We start from the raw sequence: 27,659 nt of genomic DNA, 5'->3' as shown, positions 1-27,659 counted from the left end.
ATTGGGGAAGAGGAGGGTTAGCAATGGCAGTCCTAAACGAGCCTCCACCCAAGGTCAAGGCGCCCGCCCAACAAGGGGCGAACCAGAGGGACGTCTTTCCGAAGCCCCGCCCCTCGAGGGGGCCGAAGTCTCTCTTTTCCCCAGAGTCTGGGTACGTTCCCTTTAAGGCGTTCAAAAAAATCACCGCTTCTGTAGCAAGCCAAGTAGGCGCCGCGTGTTTTGTCCCTCGCGGGCCTCCTTGGGCCGAGGCGGGCGCGCGGGGGCGGGGCAGGGGAGCGGCGGCGGGGTCAAAGGCGACAGCGCGCACCACGTGGGCCGGTGACTCCGTCCTTCCCGCAGCGGCCGCGGCGCGCAGGGCACTTGGGTTAGTGGCGCGGCGGGCGGCGCCGACAACCTAGCCGGAGGCCCGTTCCCGCCGCTATGGTCATCAAAACGGACGAGTTGCCGGCAGCCGCCCCGGCCGACAGCGCCCGGGAGCCCGGCTCGCAGGCCGGTGGCAAGGGGCGGCCCGGCGCGGCCGGTGAGTGGGGCCGGGGCCGGCAGGCAGCCGGGAGATTGCGGGGTGGAGAGGGGCTCGGGGCTCTGTGGGGACCGCCCGCTTCCCTCTGCGCCGCGACTGGATGCATCTCGCCGGGCCCTCCACCGGGCCGCCCCCACTCTGAAGGTCACCTTCACTGCCGCCCCCAGCACCGGCCCGGGCTTCGCACGTGGGGTCCCGGGGAGGGTGGCCGTGGCGGGCACACGCACGCCAGATCGCGGGGACACGTGCGCGCACACGCGATTTTGGGGTCGAACAGCCGCCGCAGACGGATGAACTGCGTCCGCACACCTTCTGCGCCCGAGCATGGGGAGTCCTCCCGGCTGGGGTCACTCTGACACTTGCGGGCCATCCTCCATCAGGCACCCGTCGGCGTCAGGATCCCAGTCATTGCTTGTGCGCAGGGCTGCAGCCCTGCGAATGAGGCAAAGCTTGACTCTTCCCGGGCTTGTTTTGTGGAAAGAGCGCTAGTTGGCATGTGTCTTGTGAGGGGGCTGCTTAGGTTCATTCCCTAGAGGCATGGCTTTAAGCTCAGGTTTTCAGTTGTTGGTGTGGTCGGCTTACTTGGGGGTCTGCCTGTGTGTGTGTCGGAGGGGAGGCCAAGGCGAGTAAACTCCTTGGCAAGGTGAGGTGTTTGTGCCAGAACTTGATCATTAACCGCCTTATTGCGAAAAGTGGGTCAGCCCAGAGTTGCTGGTTTTAAGGCAAAGGTCATCAATGTGGAGTCGAGTTCCCAGCTCTCCCCACTGGAGTCGTGTGGTGGTGGCTGTGGGAGTGGCTGCAGCTTGTCTCGGGTGGGTGGGGCCTGTTCCTCTCCATTTTCTCCCGGACCACTTCGGCTCTTCTGTTCCCTCCTTCCTGTCTCAGACTCCGGCCCTGGTCTCTAGTCTCTGAGTTATCATCTCCAATTTGGGTATCATCATGTCCAAATCTTCCTCAGATCCCCAAATCCCCTGTGTAAGTAGTAGGAGTGCAGAACTACTATCTCCAGTTCTCCCCCCAGCTCTCCTCTGCAGGGGCTTGTCTTAGCTCATCATCCCCTCCCCAGCTACACTGACCAAGGCTGGGGTTGACTTGGGAGTGTGGATGGGAATAGAGTTAGGTAGGGTCTCCCACCCTGGGTAGGCTTGCTGTCTAGGCCACAGCGGGGTTACCTTGGGTGAGGGACAAATACTGTGGTAGCCTTGATTGCCTGGACAAAGCTAAGATTTGGGCAGAACGAGAAATGTTGACCACTCCTACCTGCCAGGCTTTGCCTGGCTGTGGTTATGAGTCAGTGGGGCCAGCTAGATAAAAGGAGTAGGGGCTGGCTGATTTCGCTTCTAGTAAAGAGCCCTGAAGAGATGAAGTGACTTGCCCAAGGTCACACAGCAACCTAGTTGTGGAGGGGAGCGTTTGGGTTGCCAGCGCATGGCCAGTGTGTGAAGGCTGCCCTAACCTGTCCCAGAGCTGGGACAGGCATGTTGACTTGGATCCTATGCAGAGATTGTGGGGGCTGAAGAGGGGAGAGGATCTGTTGGAGCATCTCGTGAGGGCTTGAGAGAAGCCCCTTCTCAGCTGTGTGCTGAGGGGCTCCATCTGGGTCAGGGGAGGGTACTGCTATTTGTTTGGGGGAAACTGGGAGCATACTAATGGATGTGGCTCCTTATGTCTCTGGGAGGACTTGAATTACTGCCAGCCGGGGTCTGTTCACAGAAAGAGGGGCCTTCATGGAGACTCCTATGGAGACTGACCTGGACAGCAGAGCCCAGACCCCTGAGCTCAGGACCCAGCTCTGGAACGCTCCCCAGTCCCCTTGAGGAGGTGATCAAGGCCTTTGCAGGGACAAGGGGGGCAAGGGTTGGTTACCTTCTTGGGAAGAAAGCAGCTTTTTGGGGTTAAGAGAACCGGCAGGTTTTTCAAGTTCACAGTGGTGTGTCAAGTTCCTTCTGCCTGGGGGAGGACTCCCTGGAGCTGAGGCCAGGAGCGGGAGGGGGTTGACTGGCTGGGGAGGAGCTTGGGGGCTTAGGGGAGCTCCCCAGCAGATCCCAGAGCTCTCTCTCCCGTAGGGTCTGAGCAGAGCAGCTTGAGGAACACTACCTCCAGACCCTGCAAACCCGCCTCTGGCCCAGGTGGGACTGGAAGGAGGCAAACAGAGGTGTCCACCCCTTTAGAGTCTCCTATAGGCTGCCTGCTTGCCTACACCCCCTTTTTTTGAAGTCCTGGGTTTGTGGGATAGGGCGGTGTGACTTTTGGGGCCTTACTTCCTGTTGGAGCCTCACCTGCTGAGGCCTAGGCTGGGGTGGGGCTTTTCTCCCTCCTGCCTGCTTCCTGTGGGGTCCCCGTGCCCCCAGGCCAGGGCAGGGAGTATGCCTTATCTCTTCATTCTGACCTGACCAGTTAAGACTTTGAAGTATAACCCTTCCCATGCTGCAGAGGGCTGCCTTCCTTCTCCTTTCCCTAAAGCTCAGGTCCTCAGGATTCCCCCTGGCATGTGAGAGGAGGGGGTGCCAGCCCAGGGGTGTAGAGGCTTGGGGGGCATCCTGTGGTCTGAGGTAGAGCGGGCCCTCCTGGGGCTTTACAGAACTTCAGGAGGAAGGGGCTGCTGCTTGCCTGGTGGGGGAGCTGTGGCTTGCCCCCCGGGGCTGGGGAGATTGGACTGTGCCCAGTGAGGGTGGCACTCCAAGGCATGGGTTTGGACATCTGACCAACTGGGTGTTTTCTTGACCACGTAGCTGCCTGTTGCTCTGTGTACTTGGGCACCTTACTTACTAGCCTCCCAGAGCCTTGGTTTCCTTGAGGTGGGATGGTTGAGACCTGCGTGGGCTGGGCCTAGAGCGAGTATTGGCTCTCTGGTAACCAGAATGGAGGTGACTGACTGTCAGCGCTGCTGGTGGTGGGGGAGCATTGCAGGCAACCCTGTTCCACTCCCTTCTCCACGGGTTGGGTACTTGGGAAGTGGGTTTGGGAGAGGGTCTCTCTGTCCTGGGCCCGTGTGAGGCTGAGAGCCGCTTGCAGGGCTATGGAGAGGCCATCAGTGCCCAGGTGTCAGTCCTGCCTTGGTCCCTGGGACTGGGTGAGGGGAGAGTGCCTGGAGTGCACGCCTGGCTCCCCGCCCCCACCCTGGTTAGTATGGATGCCGGAGCTGTCCTGACTGGGCCCTGGCAACGAGTCAGAGCCCAGGGGAGGCCCTGGGAAGGCGCCCTGGCGAGGCTGGGCATGCTCCTCTCCATAGCCAAACGGCCTTCGGCCTCTTGCTGCCAGCCCTGTTTTCCCCAGGGGAGAGACTTGGTTTTCTCCTGGCAGCGCAAGGGCTGCTGGGAAGGGAAGAAGGAGCCTGCCAGCTTCTTGGTGGAGCTGGAGGCCTGGGGCACGGGTGCAGTTGTCCTATGGGAGACTGGGGCCCACCTCCTCCCCCAACCAAAACCAGTGACTCAGGGAGGGGATAAGTGCCAGGTCACCTGCAGGGGGCACCGTGAGCCAGAGGCCGGAGCCAGCTACTTGACTCAGGAGGCAGACAGGCACTTGGTGCTTGTGACTGGTGAACAGGGGGTGGCCACCTCATGGCTTGGGCCCGGGTCTGCACCAGCTGTTGGCGGCAGCTGGCTGAAGCGGTCCTGCCCACCTCTGCTGGGATTGGGCTCGAGGAGAGGACCCCTTTGCTGCACCCTGCCCCTGCCAGCGAATCCGCTGGGCCCTCAGTCCTGAGGGGCCCAGGTTCCCCAAATGCTGGGTTCTTCTGCCCCTCCAACGGCTTCGGCAGCAGTGACTCCCTTCCTGAGGGGCACGGGGAGGTGGGCCTGAGCACTGGTCACAGCTCCCCCTGGGGTCCTGGAGCCACTGGGGCCTTCTGGCCCACAGCCGTCCTTCTGGCCGACCTTGAGCAAGATGCGAGGCAGGGGGAGTGTGCCCTTCCTGGGGCCGCCCCAGCAGGCCTGGCCCCATTGAAACCCGAAGCCAGCCTGCGCGCCAGTCCTGGGCCGACCAGCTGCATGGAGGCAAAGGTAGTGGCAGAGGCTGGAACAAGGAACACAGGCAGTGTCGGGCCTGAGCCGGAGAGCTGGCTTCCTCCCCACCATGGCAGACCCGAGGCCCCCGAGCCAAGGAGAGGGCAGCTGTCGGCTGAACCAGGTGGGCTGTGGGACAGCAAGTATTGGCTGGCCCCTTGCTAGGAGGTCATTTGGCCTTCATCCAGTGGTGGGGAAGCCTTCAGGGCTCCGTGGAGGAGGGAGGAAGGCAGTGCAGTTTCTCCTGGGGGAGTGGAGGCCCCTGGGGAACCAGCCACATTCCTGCGAAATCAGATAAAGGCCTGGATACCTGTGGGGTGGGAACCTTGGGTACTTCAGAGGTACCTTCTGGGCAGGCTCCCTGGGCTGGGGAAGGGAGAATGGGAGCTGTGGGCACCCCGGTTGTGCCCCCATTCCCACGTCCTGCTTGGCCCAGACTCCCAAGGGAGCACAGGTTACCTGTCTGGGCCCAGGTCTCTGACTTCCCCATGAGCCTAATCCTGACTGGCTCACTTCTGGGCTCTCAGAGGCTGAAACTGTCCCCCGCCAGATCAGGTAGGGCACTTCCAGCATCTTTTCATCCGGGGGGCTTGGCCAGCCACAAAACCTGTCTTAGGGACCCCGTTGGGGAAGTTCCCTTTTATACCTACCATATGTCTTGTTTGAAAGTTGACCAGCAACCAGCCTTCTCTCTTTCCCCGTCTCTGTCTGCTTTGTCACTGGAACCAGACAAGTCCTCATTTTCTACTGGCTTGTGGTTGCCCTGCCTGGAACTGTTGAGTCGTGGGAAGGGAGGGTCCCTGTCCATCCTTGTGGTTCTTGGGAGTTGAACAGTTGAAGGCCCACAGTGGCCAGGGTTTAGAGCAGTGAGTGGTGGTATGGACTCTGGTTTGGGAATCTGGGGTCCAGTCTGGTTCTGTGACCTTGGCAAAACTCTGCACCTTTCCTGGCCTCGGACACACTTATTTGGCATAAGGGAAGGGATGATAATGAGCTCCTGTTTATCACTAAGCTGAAACACAGGGAATGGCTTCTCTTTTACCCAGTCTCACTTGGTGAGCCCTTCTGGGCTGGGCTTCTCTTCTTCCCTGGGGCCCCTGCTCCACATTCTGGTGGGTCTGGGCAGGAACTTCACTGGTCTGGAGAATCCTCCACACCACTCCCACTCCTGACTATTGGGTAGGGGTGGGGAGTCGGGGTGGGAGGCATCTGGATAGGATGGGCAGGGATCCAGAGCAGAGCTGGAGGCTTTGCTGAGCTGACCTGTCAGGAAGGGAACCCAGACCCTTCTTGGCTCTCCAAGACAAGCCAAGGGGGCTAGTTTGGCTGACGGGCAGACCCTGAGTAGAACTACCCCTGCTTGCCAAGTGGGCTGCTCAGGCAGGACTGTGTTTTGCTCGAGGGCTCTATGAGGAAGCCCTCTTCTCCCTGAGCACAGAGGGGGGCTCTCTTTTGTTCTTCTTGGTGCCTGGTTAGAAATGGAAGGCCTCATCACCTGCTCCCACCTGTTCACAAATATCTGACTTAGCTACAGGTTTGCAGTAATAAATTTATTAATTCAGTGCCCTTTTGTTGAGCCTTTGCAAGACAGAGGGAGGGAGATAGAGCTGCTGGTGTGAACCACCACCCAAATGCAGTGGGACAGGTGCCCCTGGTAGGCTGGTGCTCTGTTTTCTGGAAATGATGTGTGGGGAGGGGACATTCTGCAATCAGGGGTCTTCTGGGCAGGCTTTAAAGAAGAGGGTTTGTTTCAACTAGACTTTGAAGGATGAGTAGGAGTTTGCCAAGTGAAATGGTGTATCAGGCAGCAGGGGCAGTGTCAACCAAAACAGAGGTGGGAGGGAAGGTGGTGGCATGTTTTGAGGCATCTGAATAGTTTGGCATAGCTAGACCTCGGCAAGGCGAGCTGCAGGAGCCCAGGCTGGCTTTTGGTTGGTGCCTGAGAGCGCTGGCCTGGGAAGCTTGTATCTAGTGACGAGCAGGGTAGTATCAGAAGAGCTCCATATGAGGTGTGGTGAGATAGGAGGGGTGGCCTGGAGGCTGGTGCTTTGGAAGAGGGAGAGGTGGCCTGCTCTAGCACCATGGCTGCAGAGGCCAGTCCCTAGAATCCGTTTGCAGATTTGGTTTGGGTGACTAGATGGGGGTTTGGGGGTGTTCACAGAGCAGGGGCCAGTTTGTGGAGGAAGATGAACCCCATCCAGACAAGAGAAATCTTTGGTGATGCCTTAAGGGATGACCACATATTATGCCTGGGAGGCAGTTGGAGAACTTTATCTGAAGTTTGAGTGAGGTCTGGATTGGCAGTGTGAGCTGTGAGGTATGAGGGTGTTTGATGCCAGAGGAGAGGCTGAGGAGATGGTAAGGACTGGTTGGGGCCCAGGGACACACTCAGCTCCTTGAGCTGGAAAAGGGAGGAACCAGTGTTAGTCTCTGTCTCAGTTATCTAGTGCTGCTATAACAGAAACACCATAAATGGGTGGTTTTAACAGACAAATTTACTTTCTCACAGTTTAGGAGGCTAGAAGTCCACATTCAGGGTACCAACTCTAGGGGAAGGCTTTCTCTCTCTCTTGGGTCTGGAGAAAGGTCCTTGTCTCTTTGAGCTTCTGTCCCTGGGCAGTCTTCATGTGCCTTGGCATATCTCTTCCCCCATCTGTGCTCTGCTCTTATATCTCAAATGAGACTGACTCAAAATACATTTTATGCTAATCCCGTTTCATTAACACGACTAAGACAACCCAAATGGGATTATAACCACAGACATAGAGATTAGGATTTACAGCATAATTTGGGGGAACATAGTTCAATCCATAACATCCCACCCTTTGGCCCCCTCAAGTTCACGTCCTTGCCACATGCAAAACATTCACCCCATCACGTCATTGCAGAAGTCATAAATTAGCCCCACTTCCAAAATCTCATTTTCTGAAGCATCTGAATCAAATAGGGGTGAGGCTTTAAGCAGATCCATCCTGGGGCAAAATTCCTCCTCCGTCTGTGAACCGGTGAAGTCTAGAATATAAGTTATCTGCTTCTAAAGTACAATAGTAGAGCGGGCACAAGGTAGACATTTCCATTACAAACGAGAGAAATTGAAGGGACAGAAGGAATAACAGACACCAAAGAAGTCCAAAACCCAGCAAAATAAATTACGTTAGCTCTCAAGGCTCAAAAATAATCCTGTTTTTTGGGACCATCTGGGCAGTGGTCCCATCTCCAGACTCTGAGTGCTAGCTACGCCCTCTGGATTCTGGATGGAGGCCCCTCTGCCTTGGGCTTCAGGTTGCCTTCTAAACCCACCGGGACAGCAGCTCTGCTCCCTCTGCTTTGGGAAGCCCCATTCTCCTAGTCCATCTGAGTGGCGACCCCACCCCCTCGGTTCCAGCAGACCCTGTTCTGCTGCCTCTTGGGCATGGCAGCCCCACCCTCTCAGCTTTGGGTGGAGGCCCCATTCCCTTGGCACACCTTAGTGGCATCCCCAAACTCTGGCAGGCCTGCACTCTGGAACTGAGTTGGTGAAGATCCAACTCTTTGAAACCTAGGAGGCTGTGGCCTCACCCTTGGATATCCATCCAGGAGACCTTGGCCCCACCCTTCGAAACCAAGAAGGCCCTGCTTCCGATGCTCCTTCCAGCGGTTCTACTGATCTCCGAGTTGCTCCAGGGATGGTCCTTGTCTTTCTTGGAGAACAACAGGTGTATCTCCTTTGGCCCATTTCCTGTCTGTAGAATTCCAAGAGGCATACAGCATTCTTCCCTTTCCGTCTTTCTCTGTCCCCTTCAGTCTAAGCTGATGGACTTTCTGCTGTGGTAGTTGGTTAGATCCATGCTTAATCTCCTTAACAAAAGATTTTGTAGCCACATGTTTGGTGAATATTCTAGGACATATGTCCATAGCTTGTAGAACAGTACTTTCCAAATCTTTAAGCTCTGTTTTCATTTTGCACAGCTCATTTTTAAGTCTGTTTCTTCCTTCTCACATTTTATTATAAGTGGTGAGGAAAAACCACAGAGCTTCTTTAAGGTCTTGCTTAGAAATCTCAGCCAAATACTTAAATTCATCACTTATAAATTCTACCTTCCACCAAACATTTGAACATAATTCAGACAAGTTCTTTGCCACTGTACGAAAGGTATCTCCCTTCCTCCATTACCAATCACATGTTCATTCTTGTCTTTTAAAGCCTCACCAAAAGCACATTTAACATCCATATTTCTAGCCACATTCTATTGCTGGCACCATATGTATTCTCTAAGACAACAGAGACTTTCTCTGTAGCTCTCCTCACGTCCTTCTGAGCCCTCACCAGACTTGCCTTTGACGTCCATAATTCTACCAACAGTCTTTTCAAGGCAATCTAGGCTTTTACTATTAAGTACTTTAAAACTCTTCCAGCCTCCTCCACCCATTACCCAATTCCAAACTACTTTCACACTGTAGGTATTTGTTAGAGCAGCACCCCATTTTTCAGTACCAAATTCTGTTTTAGTTACCTAGTGTTGGCTGTGGCAGAAGTACCATACAGAAATGGATGGCTTTAACAAACAAATCATTTTCTCACAGTTTAGGAGGCTAGAAGTCCAAATTCAGAGTGCCATCTCTAGGGGAAGGCCTTCTCTCTCTGTTGGCCCTGGAGGAAGGTCTTTGTCTCTAAGTGTTTCCTGGGTGGTCTTCATGTGCCTTGGCATCTCTCTTCCCCTGTCTCTGCTTCTTTCACTTGTGTGTTTAATCTTTCATAGCTCAAAAAGAGATTGACTCAAAACACACCCTGTACAAATCCTGTCTTATTAACATAACAAAATAACCCATTCCCAAATGGGATTACAACCAGAGGCAGAGAGGTTAGGAATTACAACATAATTTTGGGGGGACATAATCCAGTCTGTAACAGTGTTGATCAGGGAAGAGGAGGAAGTGACTAGTGGCATGGAATCCTGCCGAGAGGCCAGAGAAGACCCTGGGCCCTAAGGATGGCGTCAGTGACCTGGGGAGAGTGATTTGGGCGGTGTGCTCAGAGGTAGAAGCCAGGCTAGGAGTGAATGGGGAGGGAGGACACGGAGGTGGAGAGAAGGGTCTGTTTTGAGGAGCTTGGCTGTGGAAGGGAGGAGGCCGGGGCTGAGGGTGTGCGCTGAGGGTGAAGTGGGATTATGTGTCTGAGCTGGAGCCAGGTCTCAGGAAGATGTTCAGACATCATCGTAGAGGGGCACGTGCCCACCCAGGTGAGGTGGGCGGCCTTACCTGACCAGCTAGGCTTGTCTGACTTAGCTCCTTTCTTGTCACCCCAGAGCCACCATCAGTCATGCTGTTGAATGGGGACTGCTCAGAGAGCCTGAAGAAGGAGGAGGGGGTGGCTGAGCCACCTCGGGAAAATGGGCTGGATGAAGCTGAGCCAGGAGATGAGGCCACTGGGCAGGAAGTCATTGTCATTCAAGACACAGGCTTTTCTGTGAAGATCCTGGCCCCTGGGATTGAGCCCTTCTCCCTGCAGGTGAGGTGGGCGTAGGATGCTGAGACCAGGGCCTGAGCCCATGGGGGAGGATGAGGCTGGAAAGCCAAGCCTCGCTCCTGCTCATCCTGGTTCCATGCTGTCAGCAGCAGACAGGTGTCCCTGTGCCTGGCCCAAGGTCACTCAGCTAGTGTGGTGGACCTGGGAATTAAGTCCAGGTTCAGGTCACCCCCTTATTGCTGGAGGACAACTACCAGCTGGGACTACCAGCCTTGCTTGGGCAGAGGTGTGGCAGTGGCTGAGGAGTGTTGGGTCCCAGGCTTCCCTGGGTTCCTAGCCTTCTGTGCTCTCAGGTGTATCACTTCTGCAAGAGGGATGAGTGCTACTAGGTGGTTTGCAGAGGCAAAGCTGACCCAGAGTCTTGTAGGCTGCTAACTCACTGGGGAACTAGGCAAGGCCATTTTCTGTCCTCTGGACCCAAACTTGGGCCCCAGAGATCCCCTCCTAGAAGGGAAAAGTCATTTGCCCTGGGGACCTTGGCATTGAGCAAGTGAGGAGACAAGATGGCCATTTCCTCCGCTCCTGTCCTGCCTCCTGCTGTGGACTCAGGCCTTGCCCATGGTCTGCAGGCAGTGTCCCACACATACAACATGCCTGCACAGACATACCGTGCAGATGGGCATGCTATGTGTGGGAGGGCCTGGTACTTAAAAGCCCAAAAGTGGGAAAATGAGTATTTGGGGCCTTTTTCTCTAGGGACCCAGGTCCCTTGGGCTAGGGAGAGGGGCTGTGTCCTTGCTCCCCACCATGTGGCCTCTCACTGGGGTGGTTGGGGCTGTCTCCCTGGCAGGTGTCCCCCCAGGAGATGGTGCAGGAGATTCACCAGGTGCTCATGGACCGTGAAGATACATGCCACCGCACCTGCTTCTCGCTGCACCTGGATGGCAACATGCTGGACCACTTCTCAGAGCTGCGCAGCGTCGAGGGGCTGCAGGAGGGCTCCGTGCTGCGCGTGGTGGAAGGTGGGTCGGGCAGTTGGAGGGCACATGGCGGCAGGCCACCGGAGCCCCTGCATGCCAGGCGGCCACTCCCCTCACCCTGCGGTATCTGTGTGCCTGCATGCGGGTGAGGTGGGGCAGAGCACCACTCTGCTTATCACGTGGCCGGCGGCTGGCATCTGGTCACCCTCCCCGCTTCAGGCCACAGGTCCCAGAACAGAGTGCAGTTCTACAAAAACCTAGACAGGCCTGAGCAAGATCCAATTCTGTAAAGAGAAAAGTTACATCTCAAAAGGAAACTAAAAAGCCTCCCCGTCTGTAGTTGGGTGACATGCTGGTTTGGTTGTAAAACAAGGACTTAGGTCCTCAGAGGTCCCAAGGCATGTCAGCTTATTAATAGTAAATGTGAAAGACACCTTTAACCCAACTGTGCCCAAACTTGCTTGATCATGGAACCTCTCTCCTCTCCCAAAGAGCCTCTAGAAAATTCCATGAAGCAGATATTGGGCCACAGTGTTAAGAGTTTGGGGTTCTGGGATGTCTTAAGAGAACAGGGATAGGGCTTCAGGGGGCCCGGCAGCTCTGCACATTCCACCCGCCACAACATTAGTGGATAAAAACCAGTGGCTTTTTGTGGGCTCCCCAAGGGCTGTGCCCTTTGGCAGAAGATTCTTTGCAAACAGAAGTCCCTGCCCACCAGCAGGCAGGTGGGTGCGTTTTGAAACCAGAACCCAAGCCTGTGTGTTCATAATGGACTTTGAGAATGGAAGCCTAAAGTTGGAAATTAAAACCACCCATGACGGCGCCACTGTGAACTGTTATTCTCTCTGCTAGGTGGGTGGTTCCAGGGGGCAGGGTCCTGGCAGCCTCGCCCCTGATTAAGACCTGCCCCTCCCCATCCCGGCAGAGCCATACACTGTGCGCGAGGCCCGCATCCATGTGCGCCATGTCCGAGACCTGCTCAAGAGCCTGGACCCGTCCGATGCGTTCAATGGTGTTGACTGCAACTCTTTGTCCTTCCTGAGCGTCTTCACCGACGGCGACCTGGGAGGTGCGGGGGGCATCGCCCTGTGGGTGGTGCTGAGGAGCAGGGAGCAAAGAGGGCTGCTGGGGAAGGGGCTGGGATCAGGTGAGAGCCAGTTGGCCCCTACACGGGCCCTGTGCTGACCACCAGCCTCCGGTCCCTTAGACAGCGGGAAGCGGAAGAAGGGCTTGGAGATGGACCCCATTGACTGCACGCCACCTGAGTACATCCTTCCAGGAAGCCGGGAGCGGCCATTGTGTCCCCTGCAGCCCCAGAACCATGACTGGAAGGTGGGGCTTCTGGGGGAGTGTCAGGGAGAGGGACCCTGGCGGGCAGAGCCCCCACACCAGGGGGTCTGGCCCACTCACGCTTGGCCACCCCTGTAGCCCCTGCAGTGCCTGAAGGTGCTTACCATGAGCGGCTGGAACCCACCGCCCGGGAACCGAAAGATGCACGGGGACCTCATGTACCTATTTGTGATCACGGCCGAGGACCGGCAAGTCAGCATCACTGCCTCCACGCGGGGCTTCTACCTGAACCAGTGAGTTCCTGCATGTCCACCACTGGCGGACACTGGGGGGCGAGCCCCGCTACCCGCTCACCTGCTTAGTGACTCCCCCCTCCCGTCCACAGGTCCACGGCATATCACTTCAACCCCAAGCCTGCGAGCCCCCGTTTCCTCAGCCATTCCCTGGTGGAGCTCCTCAACCAGATCAGCCCGACCTTCAAAAAAAACTTCGCTGTGCTGCAGAAGAAAAGGTGGTGCCTTTGCCCCACCTCCGCCTTGTCTCATGTCACTTGGGGGAGCGGGCCCAAGAGTCCTCCTGTAGGGAGCTGTCAGCCAGGGCGGGTGTCCATTTGCTTCTGTGACTCCTTGGGGTGAGGTCTCGGTAGGGGAGACGCCAGACCAGGGAGGGGCCTCAGAGAAAAAAGGCTGCTTGTGTCTGGGCTCCGAGCTTGGCGGGCTGCCCCATATCCCCTCTGCCTGCCACAGGGTCCAGCGCCACCCGTTCGAGAGGATCGCCACCCCATTCCAGGTGTACAGCTGGACGGCCCCTCAGGCGGAGCATGCCATGGACTGTGTGCGTGCAGAGGACGCCTACACCTCGCGGCTGGGCTACGAGGAGCACATTCCTGGCCAGGTGCCTGTGCCCCCTCAGTAGAAGCCCACTAGGGCTCTGTGTGCCTCTTTGGGGCTCCATCTGCTGGTGTGTCTGTACTCTTGGGAGTATGTGGGGCTGTCTGTCCGTGGGGAGATGGAAGAAGGCACTGTCTTAGGGCAGAGACAGCTGACCTCTTCCTCTTGTTCTCTCGGCAGACCCGGGACTGGAATGAGGAGCTGCAGACAACGAGGGAGCTGCCGCGCAAGAATCTGCCCGAGCGGCTGCTGCGAGAAAGAGCCATTTTCAAGGTGCTCTAGACCCTAGCCTGACCACCCACCCCTGGCCTGCCTGAACCACCGCTGGCTTTCTTGTGACAGGAAGACAGGGAGCTGAGACCCTTTCAGCCCTATCTGCTCCCTAAGGCTGGTCAGGGTCCCTGCAGGTGGCCTGCTCCGTATTCTGGCTCTGAGACTTGGAGTCCGTGGGAAAGGGTCCTGCCTCCAATCTGAGTGAGCGGCAAGGCCTGCCCCAGCCTCTCTCCCTCGCCTGAACACACATTGCCCACCACAACCCTTCTGAGCCGGTGCTACGTTTGCACAGCAGTTCCACCGTGTTTGGATTTAATAATTACTGAGGCTTTTACTAAGAGAAACAAATAAGGAAAAAATGGTTGCATTTATAAAAGATAAATTTAAAGTCTCCCGTAGTCTTACTGCCTGGAGATAACGATAAACCTAAGTGCTGTCATTTCTTGGGCCCAACTTGGCCAGGGGCTGTGCAAAGTGCTTTGGAGGCTTATCTCGGGTAATCCTTCGGCCTGCTTGTAGAGGTTAATCCTTGTATCATCACCATTTTATAGGTGAGAAAAGGGCCTGAGAGGGTCCATGTCCAGGTTTGTCCAGTGTATTTGGTGGATCCCAAATCTGACTTCAGAGCGCACGCCCCTTGTCAGCCCCTCAGCTGTGCTGTCTCCCTGAATAAAGGGATTTTTTGCCCTTTTCCAAATCTGAGGAAGCTGAGAGGAGGGTCCCCAGTGGCCCCTACCGCCCAGGTGAACATGGGCAGGCAGAGAAGCTGAGGGCCCAGCGCCAGGGCCTGACAGTCCCCCCCGCCCCCCCAGGTGCACAGTGACTTCGCGGCAGCAGCGACGCGGGGCGCCGTGGCAGTTGTCGACGGCAACGTGATGGCCATCAACCCCAGCGAGGAGACCAGGATGCAGATGTTCATATGGAACAACATTTTCTTCAGCCTGGGCTTCGACGTCCGGGACCACTATAAGGACTTCGGCGGGGATGTGGCGGCCTACGTGGCCCCCGCCAACGACCTGAACGGCGTGCGCACCTACAACGCGGTGGATGTCGAGGGGCTGTACACACTGGGCACGGTAGTGGTGGATTACCGTGGCTACCGCGTCACGGCCCAGTCCATCATCCCCGGCATCCTGGAGCGGGACCAGGAGCAGAGCGTCATCTACGGCTCCATCGACTTTGGCAAGACGGTGGTGTCACACCCGCGGTACCTGGAGCTGCTGGAGCGCACCAGCCGGCCCCTCAAGATCCTGCGGCACCGGGTGCTCAACGACCGCGAGGAGGAGGTGGAGCTCTGCTCCTCCGTCGAGTGCAAGGGCATCATCGGTAACGATGGGCGCCACTACATCCTGGACCTGCTGCGCACCTTCCCGCCCGACCTCAACTTCCTGCCTGTGGCCGGCGAGGTGCTGCCTGAGGAGTGCGTGCGCGCTGGCTTCCCCCGTGCCCACCGCCACAAGCTCTGCTGCCTACGCCAGGAGCTGGTCGACGCCTTCGTGGAACACAGGTGGGGCCCTCCAAGAGCCTTCAGGAGCCTGGGTGCTGCTGGGGCCTGACCCTTGAAGGGAGACGCTTTGGCAAGTGAAGAAGAGCTCACCCCAGCCACGGCCTTCACCCGTTGCCATCAAGCTACCTAGTCCCGAAACCTCAGCACTTTGTGCTCGCACTTCACGGGACAGTCCCGTGTGATCAATAATTACCTCTCTCAGAATGCCGGTGGCATTCCTGTCACAGTTGAGACCCCGGACCTAGGTGGTTAGCTACTCTCTCTTTCCTCCCACCCTACCCTGTTGTCCTCTGCCTGTCTCGGGAGAACCTGGTCTTCCGCCCTGACCTCCAGGCCGAGTTGGTGGGCTGGCATGTTTGCTAGTATGTTGAGTGTCCTGTGCCCATGGGGTATCCATCCCACATTCCCGAGCCCCAGCTAGGGACCTGGGGCTGCAGCTGGCACGAGATTGCCAGGCCAGCTGAGCTTTAGCACGTGCCTTCCCCTGCTCTGCGCTAGGTACCTCCTCTTCATGAAGCTGGCGGCCCTGCAGCTGATGCAGCAGAAAGCCAGCAAGATGGAGACCCCCACCTCCCTGGAAAATGGTAGCCTCCCGTCATTGGAGCCCAAGCCTGAAGTCTCCCCAGGACCTGAGGTGGGCAGTGAGGAGGAAAGTGGCAGTGCTAGTGGCCTGGCCAAGGTGAAGGAGCTGGCGGAGACCATTGCCTCAGACGACGGTGCAGGTGGGACTGCAGGGACGTGAGGGGAGAGGGAGCTTCAGTGCTGTACTGGCTCCTTTGCCCCCCGGTGGGGCTGCCCTCTGCGGTCTGGCATGGGGCAGCCTCACTGAGGGCAAGGTGGGCTGCCTCTCCACAGCAGATCCTCGGAGCAGGGAGGTCATCCGCAATGCCTGCAAGGCCGTGGGCTCCATCAGCAGCACAGCCTTTGACATTCGATTCAACCCCGACATCTTCTCGCCAGGCAAGCAGTGTTGCCTGGTGGGCGTGGGAGCACTGCGGGACAGGGCATGGCGGGCAATCGTGGGTCTCTCAGTCCTGTGGGCCCTTCCACCTGTCTGGGCACTGCCTTGCAGCTCCAAATGGGCCTCTGTCTTTCTACTCCCCTCCTCCCTTCCTGCCTGGTTCAAGCCTCTCTTCCTCCTTCCCCCAGGGGTCCGCTTCCCCGAGTCCTGCCAGGAGGAAGTTCGGGACCAGAAGCAGCTGTTGAAGGATGCAGCTGCCTTCCTGCTCTCCTGCCAGATCCCGGGCTTGGTGAGGGGCATGGTGGGGGCTGCAGGGAGAGCTCTGGGACAGGGACCAGGAGCTGAGAGCTTTGCAGGGGCTTTAGCACCTCCTGGCCTCTCGGCAGGCAGCATGGCCCGATTGCTGGATGGGGGAGCTGGCCAGAGAGATGATGGGAGGCACCAGGCTGGGGCCCACTTTGCCGTGCTCCGTGTGGGCTGATGGCCCCGGGGCTCTGGTGCTCTGAGCCCCTGTGTGGTAGGAGGGCCTGGAGCAGAGTCCTGACAGAGGTGGGGCAGGATGGGACCTGGGGAAAGATAGGGTGGGTTTCCGTCCTCATGACCACAAGTGTTTGTTCTTGAGCCCTGCAGGTGGAGGGTGCTCACCCTGCTAGGCAGATGCCCCACGTCGCCCTCACTGCTCTCCCCATGTGCTCTGAGGGGATCCTGTGCCGCCTGTCTGTTGGGCTGTCTTAGCTCATCCCCTATAGGTGCTCCCTCACCCAGCTTCCCAGGAGGGAGGGCCTGGAAGTCCCAGGGCTCATGGCCCATCCTGAATTCAGGGGATGTGGAAGGCTGGGACAGGTCCTCACCTCCTTGCTGCCGACTGTCTCCTTCCCCTTTCCTGGCTGGGAGCTTGGGTCTTAGTCTCCCTCCTTCCTCAGAGCCCAGGATAGTGTGGCCTCCAGGAAAAGCCGGGGCAGGGAGGAGGGCAGAGGGCCCTGGGCTGGTGGGGCCTGACCTGCTGCAGCCCACAGGTGAAGGACTGCACAGACCACGCGGTGCTGCCCATGGACGGGGCCACGCTGGCGGAGGTGATGCGCCAGCGGGGCATCAACATGCGCTACCTGGGCAAGGTGCTGGACCTGGTGCTCCGGAGCCCTGCCCGCGACCAACTGGACCACATCTATGTGAGTGGTGCTTTAGCGTGGGCCGTGAGACAGAAGGGGTCAGGAGGGAGGCCTGGGGCCTGACCAAGACTCCCTGTTTTGAATCCTTGCAGAAAATTGGCATTGGAGAACTTATCACCCGCTCTGCCAAGCACATCTTCAAGACATACTTACAGGTAATGCTCTCTGCTCCTTCCCCAAGCTGCCATCCCAGCCCGGGCCTCCCTGGGTGGTGTGGGCCACTGGGGAAGAAGCCCGTGTTGGGCCGAGGCCTTTGTGACTTCGGGCCAAACCTCCCTTGCAGGGGGTCGAGCTCTCAGGCCTCTCGGCTGCCATCAGCCACTTCCTGAACTGCTTCCTGAGCTCCTACCCCAACCCTGTGGCCCACCTGCCTGCCGACGAGCTGGTCTCCAAGAAGAGGAACAAGAGGAGGAAAAACCGGCCCCCAGGGGCTGCGGATCACACAGCCTGGGCTGTCATGACCCCCCAGGAGCTCTGGAAGAACATCTGCCAGGAGGCCAAGAACTACTTTGACTTCAACCTTGAGTGGTGCGGAAGCAGGCTCAGTGGGGGCACGGCGGCGGGAGAGGGAGAGAACGTTGGGACTGGCCAGTGCGGGGGGTGTGGACCCTGACATCCCCTCACACCCCTGGCCCGTGGTCACTGAGGAGTGGAATGGGGAGAAATGAACAGGATTAGCTCTCAGGAGTGCAGTTTGAGGAGTAAGGACAGGTGGTTGGTTCTAAGCGCTGGTTAGAGGGTGAGAGTGGCTGGGGTGGGGCTCCTGGGGCTGGGTGGTCAGGTGGAGTTGCCGCTGTTGGGAAAAGGCAGAGGTGGGTGCCAACCTACTCCTCGCCCACCCAGTGAGACCGTGGACCAGGCTGTGGAGACCTATGGTCTGCAGAAGATCACGCTGCTGCGGGAGATCTCCCTGAAAACTGGGGTCCAGGTGGGCACCGTGTCCTGCTGCCATCCTGTTCCCTAGCCTCTAGCAGGCTCCCCACCTTCTGGCAAGACCCACGGGGCCTTTATGGGTGGCGGGTCTGCTGTGGGGCCGTCCCTTGGCACACGCTGATGGGGAGGCCACTGGAACCGGGCCTGAGGCTGCCCGTCAGGGTGCCGGGTTGTGTCCTCAGATCCTGCTGAAGGAATACAGCTTCGACAGCCGCCACAAGCCAGCGTTCACTGAGGAGGACGTGCTCAACATCTTCCCTGTGGTCAAGCACGTCAGCCCCAAGGCCTCGGACGCCTTCCACTTCTTCCAGAGCGGGCAGGCCAAAGTACAGCAGGGTGCGTGGTGGGGTGGGCCCGGGTGGGGGCAGGGCCTCCTCCTGTCCCCCCACAATGACCTGCCACACTGTGGCACCCCACAGGCTTCCTGAAGGAGGGCTGCGAGCTCATCAACGAGGCCCTGAACCTGTTCAACAACGTGTATGGGGCCATGCACGTGGAGATCTGCGCCTGCCTGCGCCTGCTTGCCCGGCTCCATTACATCATGGGCGACTACGCCGAGGTGGGCCTGGAGCACCTGGGCTGTGGCAGCATAGGCCTCGGGGCCTGGCCTGGTGTGGGGGGAGAGCGAGGGACTTGGGCTGTGGTGTCACCCCCAGGCAGCCGCAGGAAACGGGAGTTCAGGCCTGGGGCCCTGCCTGAGGAGGGGATTAGAATTCTTAACTTGGGATTCCCCACAGACCAGGGAGACCCTGGGAGTTGTCCTGTCTGGAGAGCTTCCCACCTCCCTGGGCCTGTCTGTGAAGTGGGAGTGGTGACAGGACTTCCCTCAGGGATGCCGGGCAGCTAGACTCTGAGGCTCCACAGTGGAACGTTGAGCACGATACCCAGTGCCTGGTCAGCGCCACATGGAAGCTGCTGAAGTGTCCCTGTTACTGTTTCTATACTTGAGGTTTTCATTCAGCCACCTCTGGCTCTGGGGCTTCTAGGGGCTGTCTCAGGGGCCAGGGGGGCTTTAGGCTTCCCCACCCCACTTCAACCAAAGGAACTGTTTGTGTGTGTATGGGTACGTTTGTATTTTAATTAACACTTACTTTTTCGAACACCTTTAGATTAGTATGTGTGTTTTTTACACAGATTCCCTAGGATAAAAAGGTTTAAGGTCACGAACAGTCTCAGAGAAGGGCATAGAGCATAGGGCCGCAGACTCCATGTTGACCCTTGGCCACTGCCTGTGTGCAGAGTAAAGACAGGAAGTGTGGCCACAGGTGGCAAAGCAGAGGGGCTGGGGCTGTTGCTGGGGGAATGCAGACCTGCCCTGGGATTGACCCCACTTATCTCACCAGGCCCTGAGCAACCAACAGAAGGCTGTCCTCATGAGCGAGCGCGTAATGGGCATTGAGCACCCCAACACCATCCAGGAATACGTGCGTAGCCCTCGGGGACAGGGTCTGCATGGGTGGGGCCTGCAGGCTGGCCTGGCCTGGCCTGACCTCGGCCTGCCCTGCAGATGCACCTGGCCCTGTATTGCTTCGCCAGCAGCCAGCTGTCCACAGCCCTGAGCCTGCTGTACCGTGCCCGCTACCTCATGCTGCTTGTGTTTGGGGAAGACCACCCCGAGATGGCATTGCTGGACGTGAGTGCCGGGGCAGGGGGCCGCGGGGACTGGCCTTGGAATCTCAGGGCACCAGGAGCTGACCAGAGCCCTCCCGCCTGCCCCGCAGAACAACATCGGGCTGGTGCTGCATGGAGTGATGGAGTACGACCTGTCGTTGCGCTTCCTGGAGAACGCGCTGGCTGTCAGCACCAAGTACCATGGGCCCAAGTCCCTCAAGGTGGCCCTCAGGTGAGGCTGTGCTGGCGAATGGGAGCACTCTACCCAAACACCCCACCCCCCCGCCCCGGACTCCCCAGAAGCCCCTGGGTTAGGGTGGGAAGGGGCTCAGTGCTGTCTTTCATCTGGTTCCTCAGGGACCTTCTCTCAACTTCCACCTCCTCTCTGAGTCTAGACTTGTTTGTGTTAGAGATTCAGGGAGGGACCTAGAGTAGACTCTGTCATCTCTCCCTTCAAAATCCCACCCCACTGCCCAGCCCACTCATGTCCCTCCATCACCCGGGCCCATGTCCCCCTGCAGCCACCACCTTGTTGCCCGAGTCTATGAGAGCAAAGCTGAGTTCCGGTCAGCCCTGCAGCACGAGAAGGAAGGCTATACCATCTACAAGACCCAGGTGGGTGTCAAGTAAGCAAATGCATAGGAACCGAGGATTCTCAGTGGTAACCAGGGGTGGGAGGAGTGGGGAAAGGCGGTTTTTGCTTAGGGGGTGTTGAGCTTATGTGAATGGTGGTAGAGTGATTTGGAAAAGAACAGGGAGGATGGTTGCACAACTTGAAGAACGTAGTCAGTGTCACTGAATTGTACATGAAGGGGTTGTTGAGATGGCATACATTTTGTTACATGTATTTTCACCACAGTGAAATTAAAAACAAAGACTCGGGTGAGGCAGGGCTTGAGGGCAGAGCCAGGCCTATAGGCTCACAGCAGCCCTGCCCCTTTCCTGCCTGCGCCCCTTGTCCCCTTGTAGCTGGGCGAGGACCATGAGAAAACCAAGGAGAGCTCTGAGTACCTCAAGTGCCTGACCCAGCAGGCCGTGGCCCTGCAGCGCACCATGAACGAGATCTACCGCAACGGCTCCAGCGCCAACATCCCACCCCTCAAGGTATGTCACCCAGTCTCTGAGGGGGGCTTCCACACCCCAGCCTCCCAGCTCTCGTTGGCTCACCTTCCCCGTCGCCCTCAGTTCACAGCCCCCAGCATGGCCAGTGTCTTGGAACAGCTCAACGTCATCAACGGCATCCTCTTCATTCCTCTCAGGTGAGGCCCCTCCCCCACCAGCACCCTACCCTTCAGAAACCTTCAGTTTTTCTGTTTTCTTTAAACATGGGGTACATTGACATGGCTTAAAATTGAAAAGCATGAGCAGTGATAAGAGGGCCGTTGTGAATCCTTCCAGAGATACTCTGTGCGTAACTGAGCAAGTACATATTTGTAACCTTTCCTCCTTTTGTGCGCACAGTGTCGCATACGATGCATGTGGCTTTTTGGCTTTTTTTTTTCTTCACTTATGGATATGCCTTGGTGATCCTTCTGTCTCAGTACATGAGGACTGGCTTCTTATCTTTTTCTGGTTGCCTGATATCCTTAGGTAGGGATGTGCCTGATGTAATGGACCCTGAGTGGCGCCAGCGTTGCCGCCACGAACCAGCGGGTTCTGCGCCCCCTCCCGCCAGTGTGGGAAGTGGTGCGGCAGCAGGGGTGAGGGTGTTCACAGCGCACCTAGTGTGCGTCCACCGCCGCGCCGCCATTCCGCTAGCGTAACCTGCAGGAGCGGGCCTGGCCTACCTGGAGGGTGGGTGCCAGTCGCACGGGGTTCTTCCTTTTTTACCCCTTCGGGGCTTTTCTGCTGTGGGGGAAGCACTTGCTCCCCACCTGTCCGTCACTGAATAAAGCCCAGAGCCTGATCTTGTCCCAAGACAAGTGTAACAAGAAAGCCAGTAGGTGGCTCTGACACCCTGCCCCCTTACCCCATTCTTCTACTCAGCCAAAAAGACCTGGAGAACCTGAAGGCCGAGGTGGCGCGGCGGCACCAACTCCAGGAGGCCAGCAGAAACAGGGATAAGGCCGAGGAGCCCATGGCCACTGAGCCTGAGCCTGTGGGGCCCCCAGAGGAGGCCAGCTCTCAGCCCCGGGTGGCCAAGGATCCTTCTCCAAGCTTGCAGGGGTAGAAGGGGAGAGACAGACGGACAGTCAGTCAGCTGCCCCATTGCCCAGACTCCAGGAGAAGGGGGCATGCCCTGCAGACTGGGAGAGGAAAGAGCCCCCTCTTCCTTCACATTTCCAACCCCACCCTACCCCCAGCATCCTCCTGGGACCCCGGCCCGGCCCGCCTGCCCCCAACGATGTTTTTGCACTGGTTCAAAGAATTACGAAGGCGAGGCCCATTGCAGACACGTGATGGAGTGTGTGAGCGTCAGCTCCCCGCACAGGCAGGTGCCCGCCGGTCCCCTGCCTTCCAGCAGACGTGTGCGAGGGTGGCCCTGCCCGCAAGTGCCCCGACGCGTCCTCCCTCGCCTGTACATAGCCCCGAGTCAGCCCTGAGTGGGTGAATGCAGATGCGATTTCTCAGGTCGTTTGTATGTTTGACATTATGGCTGCTGCTTTTGCTGCCACTACCCCCCCAGGCCCAACCTGGCTTGAAGTCCAGGTTTTAAGCCAGAAAAATGGGGGGCTTTCCTGTGTCTTGAGGGTGGGGAGACAGAGCTCTGTGGCAGAGACAGAGGGTTGGGTGCACTTTAGCTTTTTGGCAAGATCGGAGCTGCAGCGGTTTTGCTAACCATGATAGGGGCCGACCTGGCTGTGGCTTAGGGACTGGGGGGCAGCAGTAGGGTGCCCTGATGTTTCTGTGCCCAGCCCGACCTCTCAGCTGTGGGCCCCAGCAGGCTCTGACCTGCCTTCCCCCTCCTTGCCCCCCAGATGGGGATAACCTTGGGGGCTACGGTCTGAATGTATCCTCCCCATTTTAACCTGAGCTGCCTAACGCACAGTGGGGGTGGGGCTGGGTGAAGGGGGGCAGGACTGAATCATGGATCCTGGAGGAAGTTGCCAGGTAGAGTGGCTGTCACCTGTTCGTGGAGCCTAGCTCCCTACCTGGTTCTCCCACACCGCACCTTCTGCAGAAGAGTGGGGGTAGCAGGGGAGGGCTAGGTGAGGGTGAGGGTGGTCCCGTACCCGCTGCTTCGCTCCTCGCCTGCCTGTGCTGCTACTCTGCCTGCTGTCAGAGCCCTGACCTCGGTCAGGGAGGAGGTTGTGACACTTGTGAGCTTGAGGGAGCGGTTCTGGGCTGGGGGCTCTGCCTGGGGGCTTTGCCAAGAGCTGCTTATGGGTATGGTCTGTCCAGGCACCTTGTTTCAAAGGGAGTGGGCATGAGCTAGCAAGCAAAGCGACCCCACAGCTGATCAAGAACTTTTTCTTGTTTTTAAACCATCACGTCTTCATTTCACATTGGAATAAAGTGAGTTTTTGAAACCTGCTGTGCCAGCCTCTCCTGTGTGAAGTTGTGTTACCAATGAGAGTTTAAGGCAGATGAATGTGTATACATTAGGTCACATTCAAGGTTATCTTGTAATGTTTAAGGAGGGAAGGGGGTGGAGTCTCAGGCTCGGTTTGTCCATCTGTCATAGTCATTAGACCCAAGGCAGTGTCACACACGAATGTCATCTGTCCCTGGTCACAGGAGAGAAGAGGCTGAGGATTGCTCCTCCACAGAGCTTTGGGGTGCAGGCTGGGGTGTCAGCAATCGGGGAGGGCTGCCCCTTCCCAGGGTGGGGGCTGAGGTGTTAAGGCTCCTGTCCTCTCTGGGCACCTAACTGGGTGGGGCTCTTGCCAGTAGTATCTCTTACCATGAGCCAGGATTGGGCAGCATCCCCAGGAACTGCGAACAGAGGGTGTCTGGAATTTACCATCCCAGGGTAGGTTTTAGACTGCTGGCTTTTGGAGATGCAGTGAGATGGGAGGTTGGATGGAAAAGGGCAAGGGGAGCCCACTTGGGTTTGAGGGGTAGGGCTAGTGAAGGCAGAGTGTGGAGCGAGGAGTGAGCCTGTCTCTAAGCTGGGTGGCCACCTGAGCAGGCCAGCCTGCAGCCTGGGGTGTATGAATGCCTGCTTGAGTACTTGGAGAGCCCTTTGTGTCTCTGAAATTCTGAAGGAAAATAAATGCCAACCCTAATGTCTGTTTTCCCCGGGCCAGTTGGAGAAAAGTGCCTGACCTTCATGTGGTCTTTGAAACCTATCAGTACCTTGACTATTACGCCATGTGCATCCCCCTTCTGGTCCCCCTCCAGCAGTTTCCGTGGTCGTGTGGTAACACACCTTTGTGCTGTGCCCACGGGGTTACATGTCTCAACTGCACCCCTAGAAATGAGGCATCGTTTAGGTGAGAATGGATCGGATTTCATTACCATTTGCTGTACTACTTACTAGTCACCTGGGCGGCCCACTTTCCATGGTCAACCTCCTGAACATATTAGTGCTGTCAGGTATCCTAACAATCCAAATGACAAGGGGTAGTTTAGAGGAGGTGGAGGCTCTGGGCGTGGAATTCACCCTTTCTCCTTCCCTTCCGACTGACAGATTTCAAGAATTTTTAAGTGGCATCCAGGAATGTTTAGTGTGAGAACTGATACGTGTTACATTATGTATGGTCTCCATTTGGATGGGCAGCTACAGGAGATGGAAAATGGACTCACTAAGCTTCATGAGCCACACCCACTGCCTCCATATCCCAATCCCTCACCTGGCTTTTACTTTCTACTAATTTTCTTCTTTTGGCTTTTTCTTAACACACATATTACTTTGATAATTTTAAATAATGCTTTAAAAAGAACTATTACAACCAAATTAAACTTTCAGTGTGTGTCACCTGTCTCCACACCCTCCAAAACTATCGTTGTTAAACACGAGTATCGAGAGAACTGTTAAACTGTGGGAATTCCTGGATGTCCTATAAGGGCATTACTGGCCCCACCCTCCAGGTAGGGAGCTGGGCTCCTGAATTAGGTATCCCGATGTGGCCTGAATATTCTCTCACCCCTATCTTCAGGATCTGAACATACCAAATCAGACAAGGCAAGCATAACCAGGACAGCTGCAGTGGGCAGGTAACCACCCTCAAACGGAAAGTGAAATAAATACCCCATTTAAGCAGGTTGTGCAGTGGTTAAGAGCTCGGCTGCTAACCAAAAAGTTGGCAGTTCGAATCCACAAGCCGCTCCTTGAGAACCCTCTGGGGCAGTTCTACTCAGTCCTGTAGGGTTGCTATGAGTTGGAATTGACAGGAACAGGTTTAGTTTTACTTGGTTTTTTAAAGCAGGCAAAGCCCTGGTGGCGCAGTGGTTAAGCATTTGGCTGTTAACGGAAAGGTTGGCAGTTTGAATTCACCTGGAAACTTGAATTCTGGGAAACTGTGGAGCAGTTCTACTCTGTCCTGTAGGGTCACTACGAGTCAGAATTGACTGGATGGCAACCGGCTTGGTTTGGTTGGTTTAAGCAGGTCAATCATTAATGAGAAAAAATCAGACTTGAGCTGCAGACCATTCAGGATATTATCGTGAGAATAAAGTCATTTCACATGGAATAATTGAGGAGCTTTCCTAAGGCGGGCAAGTGTGGGCAAGATACCCTTGGTTTATCCATTCCTAGGCCATACTGCAATGGGGCGGGCGGTGGGCTCAAGTGTGGTGACGGCTGGGCAGAGATGGGATGACGTGTTTCCTGCATTAAAAGTTTTAATTAATTTACCTTTTTAAAAAAGATGTCTGAATCCCGCCCCCCTTGCTAACAATATGTTTTATATAGGCAGAATCAGGTAAGGGAAAGAGTAAGTATATTTGGGTTCAAATCCCAGCTCCCCCCTTACACAGCTGTGATACCCTTGGCACGTGAACTCACCTCCCGTAAGTAAGCCTGTTTTCTTATTCACAAAATGCAGTTATAGCCACCAAAAAAACCACAAACCTGTTGCCATTGAGTCGTTTCTGACTCATAGTGACCCTACAGGACAGAGTAAAACTGTCCCATAGAGTTTCCAAGGTGCAGCTGGTGGATTTGAACTGATGACCTTTTGGCTAGCAGCCAAGCTCTTAACCACTGCGCTACCACCACCAAGGGATATATGTGAGAATAAAGGTGTGTGTAGTGTATTAAGTGTTGGCACCTAGCAAGCATTCACACGTCAGGTGTTTTCCCTCTCCTAGTCCCTCCGCTCCCGCTTTCACTGAGAGGGACAGGAGACCAAGTAGGAATGATGAGAGCATTCATAAGGAACAAACTGCATGTGTCTAAGTGAGGAGAGATCTGAATTCAAACCCAGCGGCGGGGTCCAGGGACCAGTGACATCTGTTCAAGTTTCTTCATTGGTGGCAAGTTGGATCATTTAGATCAGTGGTTCTCAAACTTGAGCCTCAAGTCACTGACATCTTCTGCAAGTAGATCTCTGAGCTCAGATTGCTTCTGACTCAGGACTCCCGTGGGGCCCAAAAATCTACATCTCTAAGGAGTTCCCAGATGATGCTGCTTGCGTAGAGGATTCTAACCTGTCAAAGGTGAAAAACTGCCAGTCTGCACTCATGTGTTTACCAAATACTAAGCCAGTAACCTGAGGCCAGGGACAGACACAACCATACATCTTGGAAGGAGACTCGATGCATGTGACAATAAATAGCACATTAGGGTAGCATGACAATAAAGCTAGAACTCTGCTCGCAGGGAAAGTGGTTGGGCCCATCACCTGGAGCTCAGCCTAGGTGGAAAGAGGAGACCCTTATAAGGAAATAGAAAGGTGGTCTGATGGCAAGAAACTAAAACTTCTGGCAATTTACCTATTGCGCTGGGCTCAGCTTTCCACTTTGGGGGAGCACCTACACCCAGTAGGAGGGAGGGAAACACCTGGGCTGTAGGAAGAGCCACCACATCACTCAGTGCCTGCTCAGGAAGGTGGAGAATAAAGGTGTGTATAGTACAGTAAGAGGGCTGAAGACTTCACGGGTGCACTGAGATGGGCAGCAGGTGGACCCTGGGCCCTGGATAGCGGATAAGACGTGGGACAGCCAATATGGGTAAAGCAAAATCTTTTCTTTGGTACATTTTGGTCAAAATGGAAAATAAGGCTTTTCACAAAGCCAAGATCACTCATTATACAACAAAGGGGGTAGGGATCCTCATCTCTGGGCCCGGACCACCAGAGGCGGCTATACTGGGCCACGCCTCGTTTCAGCTCTTTGGCCTCAGCTGTAGAGTCAAACGGCAGCTGAGGGGAGAGACTCTGCAACAGTCTTTTAAGTGCCCTGCCCAACCTGCTCTGTGCCAGCCCACTACTGTACGGGCCCCTAGTGCAGCCCTTCTTCCTCAGCCCAAACGGGGAAAGAGGAGACAGCAAGGGCATTACTGGCACCCCCTGAACAACTTCCTTCCACTGAGGCCCTGCTGCCCACGGCCACTTTGCATCTTGAGGCCCTCCTTACTCTTTCCACAAGTGGTGTGAGCACAGTTCCATATCCTAATCAGACCTCAACTTAAAACAGTCTTAAATCTGTGCACAGACACCAAAAAAACAAACAAAACACAAATCTAGTTTTATAGGCATTTAATAGTTTACCAATTGGTACAATAAGATTTTTTTAATATGCAGAAAACATGAATAAATTTTGTTTTACACAGTCTGAGAGCAACAAATCTTACTGTAAAACACAAGAGCAATAGTATATACATTCCTTGACTGATTTTTTAAAATTGTGTCAATATCTTCGGTTAACTCTTACGATCTGGGGAGCTGTTTTCTCCAATTACCACCTCTCCAACGTTCATATGAAATCGATGCTTGCCTTCATGTCAGTATCAGAATCGACTTCTAACTTGAAGATTTTGTGTTTGTTTCTAGCATCTTCAGAGTGAGCTTTAGGGATGCCTGAAGGATAGGCAGGACAAGAAAGCAGCTACTTACATGATATAGTGGAACGATAAAAAGGCCAGTTCAGTCCAGTCGTGACTTGTACATCCATCTTGCCCTCCCCCACCCTACTGGGAAAAAAAAAAAACCAAAACTTTTTCCACCAATTTTGTACATATCGCTTCTCTA

The 27,659-nt window shown here is 56.1% G+C and overlaps 1 protein-coding gene across 6 annotated transcripts; it reads left to right on the top strand.

Annotated features, from left to right (window-relative positions):
• On the top strand, window positions 1–27,659 carry CLUH (clustered mitochondria homolog). 6 transcript variants are annotated; one of them, XM_064271560.1, is made up of 26 exons: window positions 1–151; window positions 9,810–10,012; window positions 10,821–10,992; window positions 11,876–12,019; window positions 12,158–12,282; window positions 12,379–12,533; window positions 12,626–12,751; window positions 12,987–13,134; window positions 13,311–13,403; window positions 14,216–14,910; window positions 15,409–15,632; window positions 15,766–15,870; window positions 16,060–16,160; window positions 16,888–17,040; window positions 17,133–17,195; window positions 17,324–17,568; window positions 17,884–17,968; window positions 18,156–18,309; window positions 18,393–18,532; window positions 19,317–19,397; window positions 19,481–19,606; window positions 19,695–19,816; window positions 20,106–20,199; window positions 20,554–20,688; window positions 20,770–20,843; window positions 21,571–27,659. In XM_064271560.1, exons 2-26 carry the CDS (start codon window positions 9,824–9,826, stop codon window positions 21,752–21,754), a joined length of 3,933 nt encoding a protein of 1,310 aa, XP_064127630.1. In that variant the 5' UTR covers window positions 1–151; window positions 9,810–9,823; the 3' UTR covers window positions 21,755–27,659. The 6 variants fall into 6 exon arrangements, with proteins under 6 accessions (XP_064127630.1, XP_064127629.1, XP_064127628.1 ...); XM_064271559.1 differs by lacking the exon at window positions 1–151 and adding an exon at window positions 360–520 and having other exon boundaries at window positions 15,769–15,870; XM_064271558.1 differs by lacking the exon at window positions 1–151 and adding an exon at window positions 363–520.

Source organism: Loxodonta africana, chromosome 18 (assembly GCF_030014295.1).
Source record: "Loxodonta africana isolate mLoxAfr1 chromosome 18, mLoxAfr1.hap2, whole genome shotgun sequence".
Classification (NCBI taxonomy): domain Eukaryota; kingdom Metazoa; phylum Chordata; class Mammalia; order Proboscidea; family Elephantidae; genus Loxodonta; species Loxodonta africana.
Note: the sequence above shows the minus strand (reverse complement) of the source record. Positions and strands in the feature narration are given on the sequence as shown.

What these genes read in the sequence shown, in the direction of transcription:
- CLUH (XM_064271555.1), top strand. Translation starts at nt 4,081, where the DNA reads ATGGCTTGGGCCCGGGTCTGCACCAGCTGTTGGCGGCAGCTGGCTGAA. An exon ending in CCCCGACATCTTCTCGCCAG is followed by an intron (nt 15,871 to 16,059) that starts GCAAGCAGTGTT and finishes TCCTTCCCCCAG; the next exon opens with GGGTCCGCTTCCCCGAGTCC. An exon ending in TCATGGGCGACTACGCCGAG is followed by an intron (nt 18,533 to 19,316) that starts GTGGGCCTGGAG and finishes TTATCTCACCAG; the next exon opens with GCCCTGAGCAACCAACAGAA.